This window comes from Podarcis filfolensis (genome assembly GCF_964270895.1).
Source record: "Podarcis filfolensis genome assembly, chromosome: 1".
Lineage (NCBI taxonomy): Eukaryota > Metazoa > Chordata > Lepidosauria > Squamata > Lacertidae > Podarcis > Podarcis filfolensis.
Genome location: NC_139604.1, coordinates 129,073,532 through 129,094,348, shown reverse-complemented (window position 1 = coordinate 129,094,348; position 20,817 = coordinate 129,073,532). Strand labels below are relative to the sequence as shown.

The window sequence follows — 20,817 nt, the reverse complement described above, 5'->3', positions numbered from 1 at the left end:
ACCTGAACCAAATGTAACAAGAGCTATGACTGTATAGCTTATCATGACAGGAATGAGCCTTGAGCCTCAAGCTGACGTATGTCCCCTCTCCCCTTCTAGCACAGCCACAGATAGTTTTTTTTTTTTAATCAACTACAGTTTAGCATTACATACAAACCCAAAAAAGTGACTAATCATAACTATGGTCTGACCCTGTTTAGGGAGGTTTTTTATGTCTGTTTTTAATGTTCTGATGAAAGCCGCCCAGAGTGGCTGGGGAAACCCAGCCAGATGGGCAGGGTAGAAATAATAAATTATTATTATTATTATAAACAAACCAGCTTCATAACCTATGGTTTGAAGCTCGGCTGTTTCAACAAACTGTGGTTAATCTTTATTATGTTTGTCAGTTTTCTGACAAGCTGCCATTAGTCAAAGATGGAAGAGAAAGCTTCCTTTGCAGCCGTGCCACAGGAGGGAACCTTCAGAAAATAACTTCTGAGGATCAATATTTATGACACCAGTGTCAGAAAAGGCACGAAGCACATAGTGTGAGAACGACTGTCTCTGTTCTAGTGTTTATTTTGTATGCAAGGCTCCTAGGCCACCTTTCAGTAACTCTATCAGGATGGCATAAGAGAAGACAGTAAAAGCATCAGTATAAAATCATGATTAAAACTAGAAATACTGATAGGTCGCAGAAGCAGTCCTTGCCTAGAAGTGTTAGCCTCAAGTGCTCTAGCAAACCCAACACCCTCCTTTCCAGTCAAGTGCAGTGACCCAAAGCAGCACTTACTTTCTGCAGAACATCCTGAATCACATTTGATTTCTCCTTCAGCAGCTCCACCACACTCAAGGCCTCCTCTTCTGTGAAGATCATATTCTTCATAGCCAAGAGAAAGTCCTTAAATTTTACCTCGGCGTTTTCTGCAATAAAACCCAACAGCAACATTTAACATACAGGGGCATGTTTGTTACGGGAGGAATTCAACGTTGTGCTGGCCAGGATGATGGGAGTTGTAGTCCACAGCTTCTGGAGGACACCAGGTTGAGGGAGCCTGATTTGTGGTCCATTATCAGAGAACATGCTCTCCATACCCAACAAGCCATTTAGGACCAGGGAAGTGCGTTCTTTTATGGTACAGAATGCGACCCAACAACTCCCCTCCTCACACATACAAACAAATCACACTGCAACCAGCCAAAAAACCCTGCACAAACACCATGCAATAGAACGAAGTATCATTTAACTCCCCAAATCTCCCTCCCCTCTCTTTTCCCTCTACTGCACAATGTCTATTACAATAGTGTCTCATACTGAATTGTAAACGAACTGTGAAAAGACTATGAATTGCCAGTGGAGATGCTATTCATACTTTTCCTTGTTTAACTGTTTAACTGTAATACAGGAAAATATTTACTAAAAACTAATTTTAAAAAATCCATGCAGGATTGTGTCAGTCCCAGATTACTGCTGGAGCAACGCAATAATGCCCTCTCTGGAACAACCACAGGCCTCTGCCCTAAAGCAAGGCAGTATCCAACCTTAAGCAAAGAGGCTAGCCCAATGGAAACATCACCAGGCCCTGACAAGGGGAAAGCATGGCTCAAAGCAAGTGTCCTCAGAGCTCCCAGTAAAGACACGAAAAGCCTTTTCTGATGCCCCCCCAAGAAGCAGCTTACTGATATGCAGAGGGGAGTGTTTCTAATTTGGGTCGGCAAATCCCAGGCCTCGCAGGAAAAGAATGAGCTACATTTGGATAAGGCTACAGAATGTCTAAAACTACAACCATCGGCCGCTATTTATCTTTCTTTTCTATGCAGCCACTAAGCTCCGTTTTCCTTGCGTATTTGAAATTAAACGTCAATAATAATAGTAAGGTTGCAAATTATGGTACCAACAGCGTAAGGAAGCCGGACTAGAGGAATGGGGAGTGGGACAGGGGAAGGGAGAGCAGAGGCAACACCAAAAAAACTGTGGCCTGATTACCAATGTGCCCGTTTGCCAGGTCTAGGCTTCAGAGCCAGCCACATGTTATGACTGCTGCAGGACACATCGATTTGTTACCGTTCACACAAGGGTCTTTTGCAAGAGATGTGTGTGTGTACACAAGCTTTGCTTCATTCGCATTGCTTGCTAAAAGGATCCTGTGCCAAAAAGATTGGCCAGTATGTCCTGCTGCAATTGTAACATGCAGGACTGCACACAGTCCACATTATGTGCCACCCGCACCAATGCTCACGTAGTCACATTGTGCTTCTGGTACCATTTAACCCAGTGTTTCCCAAACTGGGGTCTCCAGGACCATCATCCCTGACCACTGGTTTTGCTAGCTAGGGATGATGGGAGTTGTAGTCCAAAAACAGCTGGAGACCCAAGTTTGGGGGAAACTGATTTAACCAGTAGTAAAAACCTTCAGCGAAACCTGCTTTGTCTCTCATAGCTACGGCATTCAGCTAACTCAGAAGCGGGGAGAACCATTTTCATGCTGAGAGTCACGTTCTCTTCTGGGCGACCTTCCAGGGTAGGGGCATGCGAAGGTGGGCGTGGCCAGAGGCGAAAGTGGGTGGGGCAATGGATGCAAATTTCACCTTTCTGAAGTAGGCTAGTTCCTAGGTACATGCACTCCCTCTACCCTCCCATCCAGGCAAGCAAGTTCAAGGGCATATTCCAGCAAGGCAAACACACACAAGGAGAGGGCAAAGCAGGACTAGCGGTGAGTGCAGGCTGGTGAGAGCTCCTGGGGCCAGACAGATAGGCTGGGAGGGCCATACTGCCATCCAAGCTTCAGGTTTGCAACTCTACAGCTAACGAGATTCAAATGTCATTTAAAGAGGCACATCTGGTGGGGAAGGGGAAGGAGGAGACTGAGCGGAGCTAATTATATTGCAAGACTAAAACTCCGAAAGATTCCCTCTACTTCCTGCCCATTTACAGGAAATTGCACATCTGCCCACATCTCTCCTCAACCGTGAAGGAGAGAAACATGATGGAAAGGAAACCTCAGCTCTCGCCGCACTGACCGCATTTCCACGCTCTGCAGCACAACCCCACAGGCCTCCCTTGGCCCTGCCACGTCCTCGACCGCAGTACCTTTGTCGGTTTCATTCTTCAGCTTCTTGGAGTTGCTCTTCTGCAGCACTTCAATCCCATCTTGTTTCACCAAGTCAGCCGCTTCTCTCTTTTCCGCTGCCAAGTTCTGGTCAGCATTATCCATCAAAGGGATGTAAGTCGTTGCATGAATCAAAGGCTCGTCTACCAATGTCATGACTGGAGTTTTAGGGAACAAAGGGAACACAGGCAAAAGGTGCTTTAATTATTCAGAAATGTATCAGCTTCATAATTTTTGACCTGGCAACGTATCGCGAATCATGGCGTGTGTGTGTGTGTGTGTGTGTGTGTGTGTGTGTGTGCGAGCTCTTACGCACACAAGCTCTGTGCAAAAACCACAATGTGGGGAAAGCCATGAAGGCAGCCAATGCCTTATTCCATCCTTATTTCAGACTTCGTCATATATTGCGATGTTGAAAACCAGATCTCAACCAGCCCCAACACACACTGTGTCAGGGTAAGAAACCCCTAAAGGATTCCAGGTTATTTTAACTTCAATTAAGAATGGAGTAAGAACTTTGGCTCTCACTTTGTCATCAGAAGTCATTATGCAACACTACTAAAGATCACAGCTCACAATTTATTATGCAACACCACTGGAGTTCATAGGTGGCATAGACCTGGGTGTAACCAAACACACACACACACACACACACACACACACACACAAATATGCACGGAAGAGAACAACTGAAAAGCTTTAATTGTAGAGTATGGCTGGGCAACCACATGGTTATCAGATGTGGCACCATCAACGGAGACTGTGGAGCTGCAAGCTTGGCTCCTTGCATTGCAAGTCCCACAACTCTCTACACCCTGGTTCAGTACACCAAGGCATGAGAAGCTGCGCATGTACCAGTGAATGCATTGTTGCATACCTGACATGCACACAAACACAAAAAGCTTAGGCCATCGGTTGCTGAATCCTTGCCACAGTTCCAGCAGATGGTGCTGCAACCACCTTAAATATTCACCTTGCATCTTTCACCCACATAAGCAAGTCTAATAATCCAAGCAACAATTATTGCTTATGTGGCCAACATTAGCTGTGCTTCCTCTTTGACCCCTTTGGGCTGCAGGGGTGGGAACAGAGCATGCCTGAACACTCCTTCCACCAACCCCATTCCTTGGGTCTTGGACAACCTACAGACACACAGAACAGTTCTTCTGACTGCACCAACAGGCCTTGATACAGGAACTGCCATCCACATCCACACCTAGGCACCAAGAGAACTAGTCATCAGATTTCCCTTCCCCATTGCATAACCCTTCCATGTCTAGGCTTGCCATTCAGCACAGACGTCTCTTTCTCACCCACCCCTCAACCATTTGATGAAACTTTCTGAGTTTTTTCTAATCACATGATGTAGTATAGTTTCAAGGGTATAGGGTACAAGCTTTAGGGAAGTGGAAGATACGCCCAATGACACTACTCTTAATTTTTTAAAAAATGATTTGAAAGCATTAATTGAACCATTAATTTATCCTGAGAGCTAGAGTTTTTCGGGGGCGGGGTGTCCCTAATGTAGGGTTCAAGCTCCTGCTCAGTGCAGGTCACAGATGCTGCCTGTGTTCTCCCTGGCCTGTTTTTGGATGCAGCCAAGTCATGAGGTTGCAAGTCATTAGCAATTTGCAGGCTCATGGACTGCAGACTACTCTCAATGCAAAGTGCTGGCCATTACCATTAAAGGCTTATTGATTTGGAACCAGCACATTCACAAAAACCATCTCTCCCCATACGAATCTGTCACTCCACCAAGATTAACTGGGAAAACCCCTGTGCATATCCTGCCATCTTCCAGGATGCTGTTGGGTGGAACATGTGCAGCACCCAGGCTGTGAAACTCCTTGCCCAGGAGACTTAGCTGCCCTGCACAATGAGGTTAATTCTGATGCCACTGGAAAACATTTTTTCATTCTTACAGACTTTCAACCTGATCAGAGTTTGATTGCACTTAGTTGTTCTTGCTTGTTTTGTTTCAAAACTTCTTACTGTTTCAAATTATAAATGTTGGACACACTGGGCATTTTTTAAAACAACAACAACCCGTAAAGCAGATCAGAAATTCTCTCACAGAAATAACAATTTGAAACCATGAAATGGACTTAAGAGCCCATGGTTTGAAGTTCCTTGTTAGTGGCAGGCAGCTATGGTTTGCCCAATTTGGATGTCACAGCAAACCATGGTCAGTCAGGGCAGGGGAGGAAAGGGAGAAGGAACTCTATGTGAGAGAAAGGGGCGAACCACAAGGCAGTCACAAACCATGGTCTGGCCAATAACATCTGAACTAGGCTCCTCTGCACCCATGAGAACAAGTAACCTCACAGAGTAGCTGTTCCACATGGACTTGTTTCAGCCCCTTCAAGAGAATCATTTGAGCACCTCCATGCCGCTCACCTTGACCAAGAGGACAACAAGAAGCAAAGATTGTGCAGTGCTTGCTATTAAATCAGACATAGAGTTACTGCCTGGATTCTTGACATACCATTGCTTGACCCGTGTGTCAAACCCTACTGCCTTGAGCGGTTTACAGGAAGACAGAATAAAGATTTTAGAGACAGATAAATACTGATGGACCAGAATCTGATGTTCATTTTTGTTACAAAAGTGACCTAGGCACATTCCTGAAAGGGAAAACAGTAACAGCAAAAGAAGAAAACATGGCCTGTCCTGAGCTTTAAAGCACTAAGAGCAGATATAGAGCAGATGGAAAGTTCTGCTTGCTAAGAAGTTTTTTGTGAATAAAGCTTCATAGGGAAGCAGTGCCTGCTTCATCAGGTTGCATGAAATGATCAACTGGGTCAGTGTGGAATTGTGGTTGAGTAGAGAGTCCAGGGTTCTAAACCCCACTCAGTTGTGAGCAGGGGTCAAAATTCGCTAGGCACATTTTGCATCTGGCTATTGGCCACTTGCGGCACATTGAAGATGCCCAGCCCCAGGGTGGCGCCTGATGTCTCCAACCTCTGGAGGCGCATGCCTGGGGATCCTTGGATCTTGCCTGTTTTCGCACACTCACAACACACCCTGTAGAATTCTATCTGTGATATTTTATCTGCACAACCAGAATGAATTTCAGGAACCAAAAGGTTTTCTCGAAAAATACGACTTTTGAGCCTTCTGGCTCCCAAATGCTAACTAGACATTCCGTTTGGCATCTAGCTTATATATCTGAGTTTCTAACACTAGTTGTGAAGCTCACTAGGACCTGTCACCTTCTATCAGTCTAACTTAACACTACAGGGGTAATAGGAGTATAAAATTGGAAGCAGCGGATAGAGAAGAGAGAGAATTATACAAGCTGCCTTGAGGTCCTTAGAGAAAGGGAAGAATAGAAACTTAAATAAATAAAACAATCACACTACACAGATACATTTTTAAAAGTGTCATTCTGTAAATGTGCTTACATGCATGTATATGCACACACAATCAATGCAGGGAGGAGCTGTTTTGTAATGCGACATCAAAAATGAGCACACACAGGGAAAGGAGAGAGAAAAATGAAATGAGAACAGCAATAGCATATGTAAGTCTATCAATCAAAGTTAACAAGATCCTGTATAGGTCAAAACGTCATTAGATTTAGATAGATCCAATAGAAACTTGGAAAGTTACGTTCTGAATCAGCCCTGACAAAATCACATCAAATATGTCAATGAACTCCTGTTCTGCAGCCTCAAGCTTTATCTGCCCCTAAAGACATTTTGCTTGAGTAGAGCAACCTTGAGGTCAAAAGCAAAATGCCCTGGGAGACTGTACTGTTCACACATGCAGCGAGGGGTTACAACAGGCTCTCTATTCCTTCCCCCTTCTGAACTGGCCTTGAACAGTGTCTCAGAATTCAGAGGACAAATCCTGAAAATTAAACTCATGGCAGTTACTCCATCCCCACTGATGATGAAAGGATCTTAAAAGAAGAGTGAGAAAGAGAAATCTGTATATTACCATTATCTGTCTTTTGTTTCTTTGCAGAAACTTTCTTCTTGCCTGATACACTTTCTTGTTTTATCTCATGATGCAACAGGAGAGGATCCTGCTTTTTAGTTGGGGACAAAAATGAATCAGTCTTGGCATCCTGGTCATCTATAAAAGACAAGACACATCAGGCTTTAGAGTGATCTAACATGGTATGTGTGCATGCATGTATTTAGACACTGTCAAGATAGACCTCAACATTCTGCCACACTCTTAACATGACCAAGAAACGGAACACAGGTTGAGGCTATGCAAGGAAGAACAGCCTCAATTGTTAATGGTTGCGACCTCAAGATACAGGGGAATGGTATAAATGCTGAGCTCCATCGGTTTCCAAGTCTTCACCTTTACTTAATTATGAAATTGAATTCACCCCTGTAGGGAAGCCAGAAGGTACACACTGCACTTGGGAACAATGCAGAGGAAAATTTGCCCAACACCCCAAAATGAGTGACTCCATTCAAAAGGAAGCCTACAAACAATTTTGTATGTTTTAAAATTCAATTGTAAATAATCTAGAGACTGTCCTGTGTTAGGTGCCATAGATTATATATACATATATACACCCACACCAAGGATGCTGTGTCACTGTGCCAAAGTGAGACACACTTACACACAAACATCAATAGAATCATAGAATCATAGAATCATAGAGTTGGAAGAGACCACAAGGGCCATCGAGTCCAACCCCCTGCCAAGCAGGAAACACCATCAGAGCACTCCTGACATATGGTTGTCAAGCCTCTGCTTAAAGACCTCCAAAGAAGGAGACTCCACCACACTCCTTGGCAGCAAATTCCACTGTCGAACAGCTCTTACTGTCAGGAAGTTCTTCCTAATGTTTAGGTGGAATCTTCTTTCTTGTAGTTTGGATCCATTGCTCCGTGTCCACTTCTCTGGAGCAGCAGAAAACAACCTTTCTCCCTCCTCTATGTGACATCCTTTTATATATTTGAACATGGCTATCATATCACCCCTTAACCTCCTCTTCTCCAGGCTAAACATGCCCAGCTCCCTTAGCCGTTCCTCATAAGGCATCGTTTCCAGGGCTTTGACCATTTTGGTTGCCCTCCTCTGGACACGTTCCAGTTTGTCAGTGTCCATCTTGAACTGTGGTGCCCAGAACTGGGCACAGTACTCCAGGTGAGGTCTGACCAGAGCAGAATACAGTGGCACTATTACTTCCCTTGATCTAGATGCTATACTCCTATTGATGCAGCCCAGATAATAATACCATTATTATCTTTATTATCTTTTATGATAAAGATTATTATCTTTATCATTATTAATACCATCAATAATACCATGATCCTTACAATATACAAGCACCTGTGTGGAAGGCTTTAAATATAGGCCAGCAGAAGAGTTAACACGGAACTGCAACCAAGAATGAATAGTGGATTAGTAATACCAAAACTGTTTTTTTGGTTTTTTTACTCTGAACATCTGGGTCTGGGGACAAGTTCTGAATAGCCCAAAAGCTTGCTTGGACCAACAGAATATGCCTGTTTTTGAAGCTGCATTCCACAGGTACGAGGCAAAACTCTGCTCTAAGAACACCAGGAGGTGCAAAACTATCAGGGGTTCCAGCCTCCCAATACTAGAGGTAGCAGGCAAACTTTTACATGCCAATACGAAACTTTACATAGCAAAGCATTTACTGAAATACTAAAGAGCCACTTCCTCATGGAAGTCATGGGGTTGTTAAGCAGCAAGGTCCACATCCTTATTCCACATCTGATTTTGAAACTAAGTTTTGCAAAACATTGCCTCACTTGTATTGTGCTCAGACCACAGAGCTGGCAAGACTCAGGTCTAGGGAGATTAGCCGTGAGAGCAGTTACCTAAACTTCAGAATATTGAATCACTGCAGTATTTTTCTAAAAAAAGAAAGAAAGCCTAAAAACTGCAGCATATAGAGCATCTTGCAGCAGCACCTCAGTAGCAATCATCAAATGTGCACATAAAAAAGCAGCACATTTTTATTGTAAAAATAAAGAGAAGAGAGAACAGGGTGGAAGGGGACTGGTAGAGAGATAACAATCTGGTATAATGCAAGAACATCAAGCAATTGCAACAGAGGATGCTGGTGCAGAAGTAATCTGGAAATGAGGAAAGACTGCATGCTTTGGCGAGAACTTTTATGCTGAACCTGTGACACCAGCTAGCCTTCAAGCATACTGGAAAGTCTTTTACTATATCTTAACAGTAGCGATCAAATGCAGGGTGAAGAAAGTGCCTCATGCTGAAAATATTATCCACTCCTTTTATATTTCCATCTTTGCTATCCTTAGATAAGACGGTGGCTTACCACAATACAGCACCAAAAAGTGTGGGATTTATTGGGTGGGGAGCAGAAATAAATGAGTCCAATTCTATGGAGGCAGCAGGAGTTAGCTAGCAGTTCCACAGGGGCTGAAAATAACCCCAAACCTCTTTTGGAAGCATTCTGCAACAGGACACTTAAGCTGCTTTCAGACAACCTGCCTATTGAGCCCAAAGTCTGCAGGAAGACTATATGACACCACATCACGGAATTAGTGTTGCCACACTTTCCAGAGCATTTCCAGATTAGTTTTCCTTATGGCAAAAGTGTCTAAATTTTTTTTTTGGGGGGGGGGGAATGTGGGTTTGCTGTGCAAGAGCGCCAAATCCACTCTGCTTGCACAGCCTGAATTTATCATCAATCAAGGTCTATCTGTAAAACACTGTATTTTAAACCGGGAGCAAAGCTTTACTTAGGGCAATGCTTGTGGAGGTGAGAGAAAGCAGTAAAGATATACTGTGCCATTTTGTATTTTAATCCATCTCAACAGCTTAGGAACCCGAGATGGCTAAACCAAACCCCCCACCCCCCAACCCCAAATTCTAGCATGAAGATACCTATTCCATTCTTCTGCTTCTTTTGTCCCGCCTTCTTCTTTGACCCAGCTCCATCGGACGGTGGGGTGGGCTGTTTCGTAACAGGTACTGGCTCCACCTTCTTCCCTCCAGACTTGGTGCTGTCCGGGTCTTTGGGTGCCTGCTCCTCCGGGCTACCTTTACGTTTCTTCTCCTTCTTCTTCCTCTCTCGGAGGCCACTGGGGGCCTCTGTCACACCCAAAGGGGCAGTAGGAATAGGCTCCTCTTCTGCCCCCAAAGCATCAGATAGCTTGAAGTCTCGAGGGGCGCTCTCTGAGTCAGACTCATGGAGGTTCCCATTCTGAGCCTCCTTCTTCTTGCTCTTCTTCTTCTCTGCCTTCTTTTTATCAGCCTTAGCAGGCGGAAACTTTTGGTCCCTCTTTTGTTTCGCGAGGGCTTCATCGTACAGAGTCTCCTTCATAAAAAGCCAGAAGAAGAGGAAGATAACGGCAATCACGACAGAGGGGACGAGGACAATGAAATAGGTCGACTCGTAGAATTCCATTGTGCTTTTCTTCACTACTGCCTATAAGAACAAATCTGCAAAGAAATAGAGAAAGATGTTAATAAGCAAACTACTTAAGAATACATTTTTAAAAGTCCATTTTTAAAGAAGCAATACAGGAAGAAGAGGGATTCCTTAAAACATTAAAGGGAATCATGACATGAAAACTATCAGTAGTGGACAAGGTTTTCTGACTAGAAGCTGCTCCTTGCTAGTGGTGCTTGGTTGGAAAATGCTGGGCATCTTTCTGAATTTTTGCAGGTTATTTCCTAGGAGCACTTCTATGATGTTGTACACCATTTTCATTTTTTACAATCCCTTCCATAAATCAATGCCCACAAAATGCAAGGGAGGGAAGCAAATCCCTTTTGATTCTTCCCCTACATCCAAGAACTTAGCACAAAAACCCCTGGACCAATTTGTTTGTAATTACGTTTCTTTAACCTAGGGAAATCTCTCTCTCACACACACCTGAATGCTATTTTCAAACAAACTGGCAATGAGAGTCTTATCGTGAAATTTACAGCCCATTGTTTGCAAAGTTGGTTTGGAATGGGCGCTGCCCTCCTTTTTCCTCCTGTGGGCCAAAAGTAGAGGCCCCGCAGGCTGTGACGCTGCTCACATCTGACACACACCCAAGCTCAGAATGCACAGGCTTCCTTGTCCCCCATTCAAGTTCACACAGTTCAGGGCCTTCTGGTGCCAAGACCAGCTACCCCCCAGGGCACAGCTCCAGAGAGATTAAAGAGCAACTCTACTCAACAAGTCGGAAATGCAAAGTGCGGAAAAGTATCGGAATCCACAGCAAAGTTATGGGGGCAACTTTAAATTGGTAAGCTTTCACGGCAGCTCAACCACACTCTCCAATGTTTAGAGATCAGGTGTGTCCCTTAACACACACAGCAAACACGCCTCTGGGAATCTATAACCGGACAAGGCTTCCGGAAGCGCAGTCATCTCATGCTTTCAAGAAATGTGGGTGGTCTGCAGAATTTGCATGTCAATAATCATCAGAGTTTGACTCTGCTTCAAAGTGTTTAGCAAAACGAAACTTTTTACAGTCATTCCCTTCTTTTTATTTGTCTACAAAGCATAACATCTCCACTCATAGGCATCTGCCCAACCCTAAAGATAGTCCAAGGTCCTTCTATGTATTTACAACCAACACATTCACACCCCTACATATCACACAGCCCAGAATATTCGAAGGGCTGCTTTCTTTCACGTGAATGCATCCTATTTACAGTGTTCATCTGTGGCCTGGCTCTGCACTGGCAGATGTGCCTTTTGCTGGAATAAGGGACAGGGCCTTCTCGGTTGCAACACCCCAGAGGTTGGCTCTCTCATTTATGCAGGTTTCTTTAGGCGAGTTGTTAAAACTTTTAATGTTCTGGCATGCTTTGAGGGGCCGCTTTAAATTCCTCCCTGCTATTTGTTCTCAGTTTTAATGCTCTGTTTTAAGACTTCAAATTGGAGAATTTGAATGCTGTGCACTCTCTTTGTGGATCCTTTCTCCAATAAAATAATGTATAAATAAGCCATGACAACTATTTATTTGCTTGCTGCTTTGAATCCAAAGGTACAATTAAAAAAAGAGGATGTTTCCTTGTTGTCTGTACTTCCTGCAATCAACATTTGGCTTTAGGGTCAAAGCAGCAAATTGTAATTAGAGCAGCCACTCTAATTTTTTTTTTTTAGGGGGGTATACAACTGAGAAAGTACACAATAGAAGTTTATATAATTATATAATATTGGGGAAGAGTAAACACTCCTCTCTCCCATAATACTAAAACTCAGTAATGAGTTGATGTTCAGGGCAGAACTGATGGGTAATGAAGCACTTCTAACGAAGCGTAATGGAATTCACTTCAAGGTGCGGCTGCTGTGGCAACTAGCGTCTTCGCTAACTTTTCAAAAAAGGATCAGACAGATTCACTGGAAACAACAGTTGATGAATCTATCAGCCAGAATCGCTAAATGGAACCTCGGTGTTGAAAGGAAGTACACCCCCCCCAAAAAAAAATTAGCGTTGGGGACAAAAACTATTGCCTTCATGCTCAGCTTGTGAGGTCTGCTGGAAGAGCCAGCTGGTCGCTGCTGGGAAAGAAAGGGTGCTGGACTAGCTGAATATCTGCTCTGAAGATCCAACAAACCTCTTCTTAGGTTTCAAAGCTGCCGGAACAGACATGGTTATTAGTAGTCCAACCACCAGTCCATTGGGCCCAGCAGCAGTTTTGTCTCCAGTATGGTGGCAAGTCATGGAAGAGCTACTCTCTCCCAGCCACTCCTAGCTACTTGCAATGTAGGGTGTGGCCCCAGAATTTTTGCATGCCAACATATATCGCCCCAGATCTCTTGGGAAACCTATCTGTTGAAATTCTGGTTTTTCACCAGGAAGCAGAGGGGAGAGGAAGGCCTAGGCACAATTTCAGTTATTTGGTTAGCCACCCACAAGAGTTCTTCTTAAAATACATTTTTTTTTGTAATAAATGTTATCAGGAATCTTATTTTGCTAGCCTCACTGACTCAGGTTTAAAACTGCCCACCCTTACAATATGTGGGCTCACTTCGCCACTATTTCTACCATGGTTTTTCCAGAACAGGCCAACCTTTTTCCTGTAATTTACAAAAAAGCAAGCGGGCAATATGGGCAGAATACCTTGTGTGATAAGAGCACAAGGGGGTTATGGAGCCTATGCAATGCAACTGCATCAGACAGGCCCATGATCTGCCATTGAGCAGCAAAGCCTCACCTGCAATTCAGCAGGCCTTGCTCTGCAAAGCACTGCAGGGGTTTACAACTCCAAGACCTGGGACCGATACATAAAACAGTTGCTGAAGTCACATAATGAGCAGAGGCCCTGAAGAGGCTCGGCCTTCTGCTGCAGCTTAGGGCAAAGGCAGGCAGCAAGCTTCACCCCCCTAGTTGCGCTGATATTTGGAGGGCACAACTACATCTGGAGAGAGAGGCTACAGCTGACTACAGTGGTACCTCAGGTTAAGTACTTAATTCGTTCCGGGGGTCCGTTCTTAACCTGAAACTGTTCTTAACCTGAAGCACCACTTTAGCTAATGGGGCCTCCTGCTGCCGCCGGAGCCCGATTTCTGTTCTTAACCTGAAGCAAAGTTCTTAACCTGAAGCACTATTTCTGGGTTAGCGGAGTGTGTAACCTGAAGCGTATGTAACCCAAGGTACCACTGTATCTGGGCAGAGGGTGGATGGAGTGCTTCAAGCACATTGGCTTCCCGGTACCAAAACAAGTCCCAGCTCAGGGTTTTAGAGTGGGAGGAGGAAAGGAGAGAGAAGGGAAGCGAAAGACCATCTTTGGATCTGCAGTCAATGTGCTTTTAAGGCCCCCCTGGAAGGCGGAGCCACAGTGCCTACTGGTTAGGCTTGACAATATGCCCAAATCACTGAGAATTTATTTTAATATTTTTTATACCTCACTTACCACTTTCTCTACGAAGCTAAAGACAGTTGGCTCCCCCGCCTCGCCCAACAGATATGGGAAATCAGCTGCTCTTGCAAAACAATACCCACTGCTGATCACATATTTGGTTTGTGAAAACTGCTCCCAAGCCCTGATGTGAAAGCTAAATGAACAGAGATTACAGTGGTACTCGGGTTACATACGCTTCAGGTTACATATGCTTCAGGTTACAGACGCTTTGGGTTACAGACTCCATTAACCCAGAAATAGTGCTTCAGGTTAAGAATTTTGCTTCAGGATGAGAACAGAAATCGTGCTCCGGTGGCGCGGCAGCAGCAGGAGGCCCCATTAGCTAAAGTGGTGCTTCAGGTTAAGAACAGTTTCAGGTTAAGAACGGACCTCCAGAACGAATTAAGTACTTAACCCGAGGTACCACTGTATTGGTTCTTTGGTTGGGCCCTAACAGAGCTTCGTTTCCAACCCTGCAGCTATGGGATTTGGAGGCCTGCATTACAAGAAGGAAGAGCTCCTTCACTGGAGGTTTTTAAACAGTGGTTCGATGGCCGTCTGTCATGGATGCTTTAGTTGAGATTTCTGCATTGCAGGGGGTTGGACTAGATGACCCTTGGGGTCCTCTACAATTCTATGATTACAACCTGGGAGGTCTGAAACAGTTGTTTACATTTAGACAAACCTGAAAACTCAAGTTTTATACTATGGCAGGGGTCAGCAAATGTTTACAGCAGGGGGCCGGTCCACTGTCCCTCAGACCTTGTGGGGGGCTGGACTATATTTTTTTGAAGGGGGGATGAACGAATTCCTATGCCCCACAAATAATCCAGAGATGCATTTTAAATAAAAGCGCACGTTCTACCCATGTAAAAACACCAGGCAGGCCCCACAAATAACCCAGAGATGCATTTTAAATAAAAGTGCACATTCTACACATGTAAAAACACGCTGATTCCCGGACCCTCCGTGGGCTGGATTTAGAAGGCGATTGGGCCGCATCCGGCCCCCGGGCCTTAGTATGCCTACCCATGTCTTTCTGATTTTTTTATTATTTGTTGAGCAGTACAATAGTATGATGAAGTTGGCTCTCTGTATAAAGAAAGTAGCGATAATTGCTGCTTATATTTACAGATGTGCATTCCCCGTACTATCTTTATTTTTTTTTATATGAATATTTATTAGATTTTCCAATTTTATATAAACACAAAAAGAAAAAGAAAAATATTAAAAACAAGTCAATTTCAATAACAGTTTTTCAATAACATGATTCTTTGACTTCCTCATACCTCCCCTTCTTGTTTTCTAATTCAACTTGTTAATCCAGCAAATCCTAATCTCTTAACATTCCTTTTAAAATAACGCCTTATTTTCCACTCAACTTTTTTTAAAGTTAATGACTTAAACAATTTAATCCCTATTATCTTTGTCATAACAGCTAGAGACCACAAAAGTTCAATCCAACATCTTTTCAGAGTTCATTAATTTTGTAGTATTTCTGTAAATAGTCCTTAAATTTCTTCCAATCTTCTTCTGCTGACTCTTCTCCCTGGTCGCGGATTCTGCCAGTATGCCTACCCATGTACTATGGCAACTCTGGGGAAAATTAATGGATGTTCATTATGGGCATCTAGAAAAGATATATTTTCATCCAGGCTTTTACATGTAATTGAGTGTGCAAGGTTTAGGTAAATATGAAGAGTATTGTTGTTGCTATAATGATAGTTTGTTATTTATTTATTTATATAAGTGATGTAAGTGATGAAGGGTTTAAAAACAGAAGATGAAAATAAAGAATGGCACTAAGTTGAATCCTTTCTGTTCTCTGTGTAGGTCCCCACTTCCACACAGTTTATATTCCATGACACCAGAGGCTCCAGAACCTGAGAAGTACAGCTTTAAAGTACAAAACTATGTCTGCACAGACAACGCCCTGCTTTGCCCACAATCATCTCAAGCTTAAGGAAATTGACAAAGGGGAGGCAACATACAGTGGCATGTTCCCAGGCAAGCTCAGCTTGCATTAGGCACAGATTAAATTTGGCACCAAATGCAAGCCTCTCTGCCATGGTGAGATCCAATGCCTATCAAATGCACTAGATGGTCAATTTTAAGATTTATTGGTGCTGAAATTGTTCCATGATTAGAAGAGAGACACACACAAAAGCCCTCGCTGCAAATCCCCCAAATAAACTAAGGTAATTTTACTTTCGACAGAAAGAGCCTGCTGAATTTCTGCTAGTATCTGTTTGGTCCTTAACATCTCAGAGAGAAGCTTTAATGGAATACAGTTTTTAAGGGTTCTTCCTTCGGTTTGCTTTTAAACATAGAAAAAGACGGCGGCAGACAGACAAGAGACTCACTCAAATCTTCTTGTTCTTCTCTCAATTAAACTGATCCAATGAAGCCATTTGCTGAACACAATAATCTCAGCCCTCCAAATATCCTCTAGGTAAATGCCTCCCATTCCAACCATACCAGGGAATCTGTACCATCTGGTGAGCTACCCTCAGATGTCATCAAGCTGTTATACTGACCTCGGTGCTCTGGTTCTGACTTGCAGTCTAGGCTCTGCAGCATAACCTGCAAGTCTTGGGCAAGAACACATATAGCTGCTTTCCAGTGAAAGTGAGAAGCTCTAGTAGAAGGTCCACATCAGTGTTCGAAACTCCCATTGTTCTAGGTGCATTTTGCAACAGGGAATTTCTTTAGCGTGAGCGGTTTCTGAGCTCTCGGCGCTACTACTGTGGCTAAGATTTCAGATTAAAGCTTCAGAGTGGAAGGAAAGGGGGACCTTTTTCTGCCTTCCCACTTCCAGCTACTAACTGAAGAATGGAGAAAAAGATCCTCTTAAGAATATTAGGGGGGTGGGCAGCGGAAGGACTAGGCCATGTAAAAAATGAACATAATATTTTAGCTGCAGTTCATTCGTTTTCAGTTTTGTATTCTTGTTACAAGAAAAGCACGCCTAGACATTCTGTTGTTGGGCCCCACAACCTAGGTTTAAGGTGCCATTTAGCTCCTAGCTTTCATATCTCAGTTTCTAACGCTGGTCCACATGGAGCTGCTGTGCCAACTTATGCTCATCTCTGCATGCCTGAATTCCTTTCCCAACATTTTCACTTCCAATCCTATGCTAAGGGCTGTTTCCAGATGCATGGCTCCTAGTACTAATAATCATGCTTCTTCCAATGTCACCTGATTAAGAACTGCAAATGGCTTTCAACATGGCGGAGGATAAGGCACTTATTCTGTGCCTTCACCCTCCTATATTCCATCCACACCTGTGGAAGGGACACAGTTGCTATATAAGTGGAGAAGTCAAATTCACTTGAACAGTCATTTAAGGGAGAAAAATTCCAAGAGATCCTTAAAAAATAAAAACAATTTATTTAGTGCAAAGTAGATATTCATTTATGCATGGCCACCCATTATTATCCATGAAAGGCAAAAAATAATACCCGCAACCCCCCCCCAAAAAAAGTGCTTTAATGTTTCTTTCAGGCTGGAAGCGTCGATTGGAAGCGTTTAAAAGCACTACTTAAGAGCACAATTAAACAAAAATAAACAGGGTACCCTGCACAAAGGTTATAGTGAACATGTAGTGAGCTGTGAGCCTACCCTGTCCAACAGATCACTGCACACACCAAAACAACACCTCTTTAAAAAGATGTTGGTGCCCTTAGCATTACTCTTCTATCTGTGGAGATATTGTGCAGCACAACCATTCTTCGCAAACATAATAAAGTAAATCACACCATGGGCAGCAAGGAAAAAAAATACAGAAGTTGCACTGGGAAAGACACAAATGGACAACATTGTGAGGAGCCCCCATACAAGGGGAGTGAGACATGGAGATCCCAGTCTAAGAAGACTGAAGCAATGACTGTTAATTGCATAAAATGCACTGGCAGATAACTCGGAGGAGGAGGGGGCAGCAACAGTATTCTCTTATATCATTTGGTGAGAGGGCTCTGCACAGAATGAATGAATAAGCTTCTCTAAGAAGCAGAACATAGGGAACTCCAGGTAGCCTGGTCATCATCTCCACCAACGGTAGCCAGAGTGGTGCGCTCTCTCCAGAAGTTGTTGGACTCTCATTTGCATTATCCCTGACCACACAGGCTGGGGCTGGTGGGAGCTGGACGCCAACAACATCTTGAGAACATCACATTGTCTACCTCTGACCTACAACGACTTGTTGTGGCTCTCCAGGGTTTTAAACAGGAGGAATCCCCAGCCCAAGTCAGAGATGCCAGGCAATGAAACAGACTTTTTGCATGCAAGCCCTACCACCAAGTCACAACCCTACCTCATTTCCTCCGTTTTTGTCACTCCCAAAGGCTTTCCAACTGCACTTCTTCCCCCTACCTCACACTGTTAAAGTGGTTTAAAGAAGGCAAACATAGACTTGCAGACTGGTGGGCTGTTATTATGGAAGAGTTGCAGGCGCCAGAATCAGGGGTTTGGGAATCCCCCCCCCTTCCCCTCTTTTTTCCAGTTCCATGCAGGGAGAGTAGAAAGGAGACATTCTTAGGCATCAGCACCAGCTTTTCGATGTCTAGGATTTTTCCAAGCCTGGGAAGGAGTGGAATTACACAGTTTCTTACAAAGATGGAATTCTGCTCAATTCTGCTGCTTTACCGTCATCATACTGTAGGTGCAATTTATTCTGGCTGCAATGTTTTGGCAAAGGGAGGAAAGGATTGCCAACTAGGTCCAGGCACCATGCAAGCTTTGCAAGACAGCTAACAGGAAGCTCATTCTATGGTACTTCTAGGTTTCCAAGCCTACAAACATTATCAATGCACGCCTGAACTAAGAGCTCCAAAGAGCTCAAGGAAAAAGAAAAAGACTTCTGCACGGACAAGGGTCCTGGTCTCATTTATGTTCTTAAGCATTTCTTGACTGATATTCTTCCCTTTCGTGTTTCGTCCCATCCTAAACTTGACTATTCTTCAGCAAGGGCTGACCTCAGCCACTGTAAGCTTAGTAATACTTCATAGAATCACAGAGTTGAAAGGGATCTATTCCAACCTCCTGCAATGCAGGAATCTCAGCTAAAGCACCCATGACAGACAACCATCCAACCTCTGCTTTAAAACCTCCAAGGAATGAGAGTCCACAACCTCCCAAGGGAGACTGTTCCACTTCAAGCCAGCTTGGCAATAACACAGAGGAGATGATTCTATGGAGGGAGGAACTTCGAAGGTTTTTGCGAATACTGACCCAGTACATGTGGAGTAGTAAACCATGATGGAATGAGCATGAACTAAGCGTCAGGCTAAGGCCTCCCCATTCCCCTTGAATTCAGTTTCAAAGAATCTCAGCTTCATGTTAGGTAATAACCAAGGATCTTGGTAAACAATGAACCATGGTTAACTGCTAAATAAACTAATTGGCTTGTTTGGCATCTAACCATTCCTGAAAGGGCGGGCCATGGCTCAGTAGTACAGCATCCGCTTTGCATGACGAATGCCCCACTTTCAATCCCTGGCATCCCCAGGTAGAGCTGGGAAATATTCCAGCCTGAAATCCTGGAGAGCCACAGCCAATCAACATTGACATGACTGGGTCAGGTCGACCAATGGTCTGATTCATTATAAGGCAAGTTCAGCTGGTATAATCGCACCATCCTGGCTTATTTTATAAGTACCCCTTGTGAGGTTCTAGACCTAGGCAGCATGACAAAGGTAACTTGCAGGATAGCAGAGCATTCCGTTTTGAGTGATGATGAATTTAGACATGTTTATATTTAATTCAAGATCCATTTTGAAGTTGGATTTATTTCAAAAGCCAGTTGGTTTAAATAAGATTATATTCTTCTATCCACCCAGGAGAAAGGACACGTAGTTTTACAGAATCCATTTTAATGGCAAAACTACACTTCAAAAATTAGCTTTGTAGCAGTTTAAAAGCAAATGGATAAGAACTTTGTTCTTAGCAGTAGTAATCTCCTCTCCAGTATACTAATCCACAGCTTTGGTAACTTGCTCACAATTTGTGTCCCCCCCCCCCCCAGCTTGTTATAACTTGTTGCGGTGATAAGACAGGTTCCAGTCATATATAGGAGGAATATAGGAGGGCGAAGGCACTGAGGAAGTGATGTGGCTGTTTTTAGAGAGAGCTGGCAACATAATTTAGTTGCCAGCTCTCTCTAAAAACAGCCACATCACTTCCTCAGTCATAACAAACCTACAAGGTGTTTTACATGTACAGAGGCTTTTCTCCATAAATACTCAAATCCACCACCAGCATTACATATGTATCTACTTAAATCAGGCAACTGCTTCTGCCATTTCCTATCTTATTCAGGAAGGAAGTTCCAATGCTTGTGGGGTCATAACTGGGGAGCTCTTGCTTCTAGCCATTACTATACAGTAACGATCCACTGTAATGAGAGGACGGTAAATTGTGCCTTCTGACTTGTCTTCAACTGGTAGGTTGGCTCAAACAGGGAAAGGTGAACTTGAAGGTATGTGTCCAAGGCTGAAAAGCTTAGAACCAGCACTCTGTATTTGCCCAGAAACAAATTAGCAACCTGTGTAACTGGCCAGAGCAGGGGGGGAAATGTGAATGTACCCCAGCAATTGATAATGTGTTTCAGAGTCTCCAGTGGTAGCCCCCAGAAGAGCGTATTGCAGTAATCAACCCTTGAATGTCTTGTCCAACTACTCTTCAGATCCTGGCGTGCTATTTTCACATAAGTTATGTTTCAGGGATTGTGTCTAAAACCAAAATCATGTATAGTCAAAATACACTGGGTCCAATGGGATTCCCAAAGTCGCTTCTCCCAGAACCCTCATGTGTGTAAAGCTGGTAACTGTACAAGTTAAATGCACCTAAGTTGTGGGTTTACAGTACCCTTGCTCACGCAAGCCTTGGGTTACCCTAGCAAATGATATAG

General features: G+C 43.7%; 1 protein-coding gene across 10 annotated transcripts in view; it reads right to left on the bottom strand.

Moving 5' to 3' along the window:
- KTN1 (kinectin 1) overlaps positions 1-20,817 on the bottom strand; it is a 104,379-nt gene that overhangs the window by 62,872 nt on the left and 20,690 nt on the right. For all 10 annotated transcript variants that reach the window (XR_014547217.1, XR_014547218.1, XM_083610576.1 and 7 more), the window contains exons 2-5: positions 9,948-10,505; positions 7,035-7,172; positions 3,074-3,250; positions 776-906 (exon numbers count right to left, since the gene is read on the bottom strand). Coding sequence is in view for 8 of the 10 variants with exons in the window: in XM_083610576.1 (XP_083466702.1) it covers positions 776-906; positions 3,074-3,250; positions 7,035-7,172; positions 9,948-10,470 (969 nt within the window). In the remaining 2 variants the exon portion in view is untranslated. The remainder of the gene's footprint in view (positions 1-775; positions 907-3,073; positions 3,251-7,034; positions 7,173-9,947; positions 10,506-20,817) is intronic.